Source organism: Mya arenaria, chromosome 6 (assembly GCF_026914265.1).
Source record: "Mya arenaria isolate MELC-2E11 chromosome 6, ASM2691426v1".
NCBI lineage: Eukaryota > Metazoa > Mollusca > Bivalvia > Myida > Myidae > Mya > Mya arenaria.
In genome coordinates this window covers 28,423,513-28,429,736 of record NC_069127.1, presented here as the reverse complement: position 1 = coordinate 28,429,736, position 6,224 = coordinate 28,423,513, and the positions used below count along the sequence as shown (strand labels likewise).

Genomic DNA, 6,224 nt, shown 5'->3' with positions numbered 1-6,224 from the left:
TCAACGTCGGGCTTTTGCATATGTCAAACATCCCCCATATGTTTTAATGTTAAAACATGTCAGAGAATAATGGTTACTGGGCACAGAACAATACTTTGTTGTGAAGAATATTTCTAGTTTAATTATAGAGAGGGAAGTATGTTGTTTCGACAGTCAAACAAGAAAAAAGTATGATTAAATCAACAATGTGCTACTGCATTCCATTCAGGTTTCCTGTGTGACTTAATTGATTGTGTGTTTCTGTCTTGTAAAAATAAAAGGAAGTTATTCATAAGTAAGGGAAGTAATCGTATATACGATAGACGGTTGTTTCAACAGTGTGTTACATACCACCAGTTAAAATCCCTACTTGTCCTGAAGTTGTGATAGATGCGAAGCGCGTTTTTTTCCATTTATTCTGGTTCGTTGATTTCGAGTTTGACATGAAAGGTCTATGTGCTTTTTGACTTGATCCGTGCGTCGTCACAACTTAATGTGAATTCAAATACCAAAATTGACATGAGTAAAAAGTGACCACATTATCCAGTCATATCAAGAAAACACCTGTTGAAGAAAAAGAATAAGAAACAAGCGGATCCGGGCGCGATAAAGAAAATATATATCGTGTGTATTGCTAAACAGAATGTTTTTGTTCAAATGAAAGTGTGTGGTCAGGTTCAGTAAATGTTATAAAGTATGATCGATCATACACTTTGTGTTGTTACATGTGCATAACGTTATGTTATAAGGCTGGGCTGGGATCTCCTCCTTGTGTCTGATCCCAATGACATTTGTGCGAAATTGTATGCTTTTCCAATAATTTGCGCAGTTAATTTAATAGTTGCATATGCTTGCATTATTAGGTAGGTGTTTATTGGTATATTGCTTTTTTGTTGGCAACAGAAGGCTGGTAGCTTTGTCCCGATGCAAGGACGCTTTGCTAAAGTTGCGACATAGGTGAGTTACACTGATTCGCGACTGTTAGTACTATCAAGATGGGAGCTATAACTGTGTGTTTGTTGATTATCTGTTGCCCTCTAGTTTGCTTTGGACGGCAAGTTAAGATCCCAGTCGGCATGTCAATAGCTGACTTTAACGATAAGGTTAGCCTTTAACAGTTTTTATAATTATGTGTAGCAGAATCTGCTTCGAATTATTGACTTATAATTACGTTTAAATAATTCAGCTTTTGTTATAAATTTGGAAACAAGGCAAAGGTTTTCAGATCAAAACATGTAAAAATTGTGGTGGACGATTAAAAGTTTCTACTGTTCATTTTGCATCGAGTGTCTGGACGAAATGAAGATATTTGTCATCTTTTGTTTCATCAGTTTTTGTCTTAAAGAAAAAAAATAACTTTCGTAGGATTGGAAAGAGATTATTATTATTATGACCAGGGCAAGTTCTATCGGTCAATCAAATTTCATCAAATGCGGTTTTAGTCAAGGTTTTTGTTGTTGTTTTGTTTTCATTTAGAGCAGCTAACATCTGTCAATGCATATACCTGCTACATTGCCAGAGAGGATAAACCTTAACTCAATATCATAAAAATGATTAAGTCAAATACCAATCTCAATCTTAACTCATTTTACAAAAAAAAAAGTAATTGATATATTTTGTAAAAAGTTGAAGCGCATTCTCTTAAAGAATATGTTGATTAAAACCCTTGGTCAAGATCAAAAGAATATATTCTTCAGCGAAAAATGTAATTGGGGCAAGCTCATTGTTTTTAGCTATAACTCAAGTACATTTTTGCATATACTTTTACAATATGAACTTGAATATATAATGCATACTAATTAATCAGGTTGTGGGGAAATTCCATCGACAACTCTACTGGGCAGTACCTGTCATAAATGGTGCACCGAAGTTTTCGGCTGGTCTAGGCTATCAGCTCAAAATCAAACAACTGGAAGAAGAGAATAGATACCTAGTAACAGCAATTGCTGATGTCGCGGATGGGTTAGTACAATGATTCATACAAACATATCTTGACGCGTTCTTATACGTCTCATATTATTCTTTTAAACCTTATTTTTGTCAAAGAGAAAAGTGTTTTGCTTTGGTCGAAATTTTGGAGTGTTGGTTAAGTTTGAGGAAAAAATATTTTAATTCAGAAACATATATACAGTACTGATTTGCAAGTACTTTAAAAGCCTGTGATTAACAAAAATACCTAACAAATAAAATTGATCTGAGTTTGAGTAAAACGAATAAGAAAATAAATACTTTCCTTGTTTTTAATGTAAAAATGGCCAGGTGGCGTTAACAACCAATAATGATTTTAAAAGCATTCACCTTGGGGAACCGATACGTTCAGATCGATTCAATTGATGTTAAAATTTAACATCTGAATGTTCATGGTGAAAGTGTGTCATATGCATTATGAAGAAAAATGTTTACAACTTTTAACAAGGAGCATAACAAGATACACATGTACAAATCGATATAGTTAAACCTTATTAATCAATCTACTTATACATCGCTGTAGATGATAACCGAAATCAAGTGGTAAAACTGGTCCAGTAACTCATAATGACCAGGTTTCTGGTTTTACCAAAAGATAGGATTTTATCACAGTTTTGTCCGGCCAGTCGACCATACCTGTAGGCTTATTTTCTGTCCTAAACGTACTTCGCTTATTTGCATGTGATTCATCTGCTTCTCAATGATATTTCCGATATGTTGAAATATTACGTTTTTGTATAATGCACTTTATATGTCAAATCTTAAGGTGTGGTTCGCTTCCCCACTTAATCCATTTGTTTGTACTTTGAACGTATTTTCTATTCTGCAATTTCGGTATCAAAGAATGCATTAACGTGAAAAAAAAGAGATGTGGTCCAAAACATGAGCGAGTCCCCAAATTAAAGGTACACTGTATAAAATTGCTGTATGACTGCTGACAAAAGATCAGATCGAAGTTTATCCTATTTACAATAAACAAAAAAGACAAACTCTGAGAAAGAAGGCTTAAACAAGAAGTTACGATAGTTACGAAATGGTATTCAGGGAATGTTATTGTCCGTTTAATAAATTTCAGAGATTCTGTCGCACTGCAAAAGTGTAAATCATACTCTTACTACCTTAATAATGATGCGGATGATGGTACAACCGTGCTCAACAATGTTAACGAAAGTAAGTGGAACAAATTAAATTTACTTTTGCCACTGTGAATATATGCTCTGGATCATTAAATCAATCGCTTCTACTAGGCCATCTCCGATAGGCTTGGAATACATACGTTAGTTGCAACACTCACGATACGCTAGTTAGTTAGGCGTATGATTCGCTAATTAATATGGCGCACGATTCGCTAGTTCATATGGCGCACGATACGCTAGTTGATAAGGCGTACGATTCGCTAGTTAATAAGGCGTATGATTCACTAGTTAATTAGGCGTACAGTTTGCTAGTTGATAAGGCGTACGATACGCCTGTTGATAACGCGCACTAATCGCTTGTTAATTAGGCACATTATACGCTAGTCAAGAAGTCACACTATACGCTAGTCAAGAAGTCGTACGAAACGTTAAATGGAAAGGATCATGATACGCTAGCTATGACCGCTACGCACGCAAAGCTAGTTGATTAAGCGCACGATATGTTGGTTGATACAGTAAACGATATGTTTGTGTCAACGGCACTCGAGAAGGTATTCAATTAAGTGCACGATACGCTGGTTAACCTCGATCGAACTGAAAATTTGTCGCATATAATCCCTGCTTCCGGATAATGTACAAACGAGATATTTAAAGGGGCGATTGCTGAGTAGCTTTGACGAAACAAATATGGCCAAAGGACTGAGGTGTATTATGATTTACCAAATCGATCGCTAATATATAAGGTTCATGGTACGCGAATTCAAAAGGCGCACGATACGCTAATCGATAGGGAGCACGATACGCTAGTCTATAGGGTTAATGATACATTAGTTTTTAAGTTGAACGATACGCTAGTTGTTCATGTGAACGATTCACAAATTGATATGGACGTCCATTATGCTACATGATTTGGGGCATGATATCCTGGCAGAGAAGGTGCACGATATGCTTGTCAATACTACGCGCGCTTCCCCAGATGATACGGCGCGTAATATGTTAGTTGATAAGCCGCACACTCTACCAGTTGAAAAGGCACACTATACGCTAGCTGATACATCGCACGACAGCTTAGTTAAAATTACACCATTTATATGGCGCATGATACGCTAGTTGATACGAGGCACGATTCCATAATTGATACGGCGCAAGATACGCTCTTTGATAAGGCACAATATATGCTAGTTACACAGCGCATGCGCACGATACGCTTGGTGATATTGTGCACGATAAGCTAGTTGATAAGGAGAACGATACGCTAGTTAATAACGTGAACGATACATTTCTTTGAAAGGCGCACGATACGCTAGTTGATAAGGCGTACGGTAAGCAAGTTGATATGGCACGATACGCTTGATGAAAAGGCGAACGATAATCTAGTTAATAAGGTGCACGATATTGTAGTTTATATGTCACACGATACGCAGTTGATAAAGCGCACGATACGCTGGTTGATAAGGCACACGATACGCTTGTTGATAAGGCACACCATACGGTAGGTGGTAAGGCGCACCATACGATAGGTGATAAGGCGCTTGTTGATATGGCAAAAGTTACGCTAGTTTTTAAGTCACTAGATACGCTTGTTAAAATGGCACACGTTATGCTAGTTGATAAGGTACACATTAACCCGAACTTACACTTACACCGATATTGCTTATTTTAAATTAATTAACTATAAGTTTTAAATACACTTTTTTAAATTTCAATATTCTTGCGGAAACTAACAGTCTTCGTTTTACCAGAGTTGAAAATCAAACATATCAGTATGTTTTTAAAGTTGAAACATAAAAAGTACATAGTGCATAATGGTAGTTTTTATTGTTACAGCAACCACCCGCTACGCTGTCTTCTGGTCGTCAGACGTAGATCACTACACATTGATGTTAAGATGTTTTATAAAGGAAGGCCTACCAGAACCAAGGACGTGCAAGGTAGAAGATACGGCGATAAGTCTGTTCGTACCAGACACACTTGACAATCTGAAATGGAGCAAGGTACTGAAAGATCTTGAGGAGACCGATGTTGAGTTCGGGAACGAACGATTTGAATGGTTTTTCAATTTCAACTATGGGAAAAGTAAGTATACGTTTTATGAGACATATGATCATCTTGTGTTTTGTTGGTAGAATAATACACACATGAACAACTCCAGTCTAGTGCGAGGAAAGGTTTCGGTCCTTCCACAATATTGTAAAACAATAAACGCAGACAAATCGACGATGTCAAGATATTGTTGCAGATATTGATATACGTACAAAACATATGAATCACTATGATATCGACAATTTTCCTGACGCAGAGAACTGCATAGCATTCGGACTAAAACATCAATTTTGCATGTAAACAACGTCTAGTTCTTGTTATGCCAGAATAGTCTTTACCAGAGCGCTAAGTTTAGTGATGATAAATAAACATTAACGAAAGTGAGAAAGAAAACAAACGTCCTTGACTATTTATCTCTGTTGTATGGCCATACTTCTGGAGTGACTGGAAATTTATGACCTATTATTATTAACAGTATCTTTCTTTATTTAAGGCACGTGTGTTGACGTGTGATGACTGTTCAGATTGATTGCGGCAAGGACAGTGTCTTCCGATTAGACAAGAGTCACCAATTTTATTTGCACTTTGTATGTTTGCTTGTATTTGAGCCTGTAAGTGTCCTCTCTTTAACATAAACAATATTTATGAATCTTGACTAAACACCCCCACCATCATCACCACCACCACCACCACCACCAACAACAACAACAACAACAACAACAACAACAACAACAATAAATCAATCATTCAGTCCTAGGGTGTACCTTTTAAACATAAACTTATAAAGTGTTTTTTGTTCAATCATGAATTGTTTACCTTTAAATAAAGTTTCTTATGTTTTCTGCTTTGCTGGTTTTTCATTTGAATAAAAGCTTGATTTATATAACATTTTCAATGCTGTTGTACTACCCATAAGCAGGCTAACTTTATGTGTTTGCGTTTTCGTTGCCCGCATGCAGTTTTTGCTGTACGACAGGGATGTTCACCTCAGTGGTAAATGAACTCACTGTTGTTCTGCCTACAGTGTTTACTTTTGTTTTATTTCTCAAGTTCATAAAGTATTACAACTCAACAACAACATGAACATCAACTATCTTT

General features: G+C 36.4%; 1 protein-coding gene across 1 annotated transcript; it reads left to right on the top strand.

Annotated features, from left to right (window-relative positions):
• The first annotated feature begins 925 nt into the window (after positions 1-925).
• Positions 926-5,966, top strand: LOC128236613 (uncharacterized). Its single transcript, XM_052951591.1, has 5 exons — positions 926-1,082; positions 1,787-1,941; positions 3,023-3,117; positions 4,911-5,159; positions 5,620-5,966. Exons 1-5 carry the CDS (start codon positions 975-977, stop codon positions 5,637-5,639), a joined length of 627 nt encoding a protein of 208 aa, XP_052807551.1. The 5' UTR covers positions 926-974; the 3' UTR covers positions 5,640-5,966.
• The last annotated feature ends 258 nt before the right edge of the window (positions 5,967-6,224 follow it).

Coding starts and splice junctions, on each gene's coding strand:
- LOC128236613 (XM_052951591.1), top strand. CDS start 975: ATGGGAGCTATAACTGTGTGTTTGTTGATTATCTGTTGCCCTCTAGTT. Junction 1,083..1,786: donor TAGCTGACTTTAACGATAAG/GTTAGCCTTTAA, acceptor CTAATTAATCAG/GTTGTGGGGAAATTCCATCG. Junction 3,118..4,910: donor GCTCAACAATGTTAACGAAA/GTAAGTGGAACA, acceptor TTATTGTTACAG/CAACCACCCGCTACGCTGTC.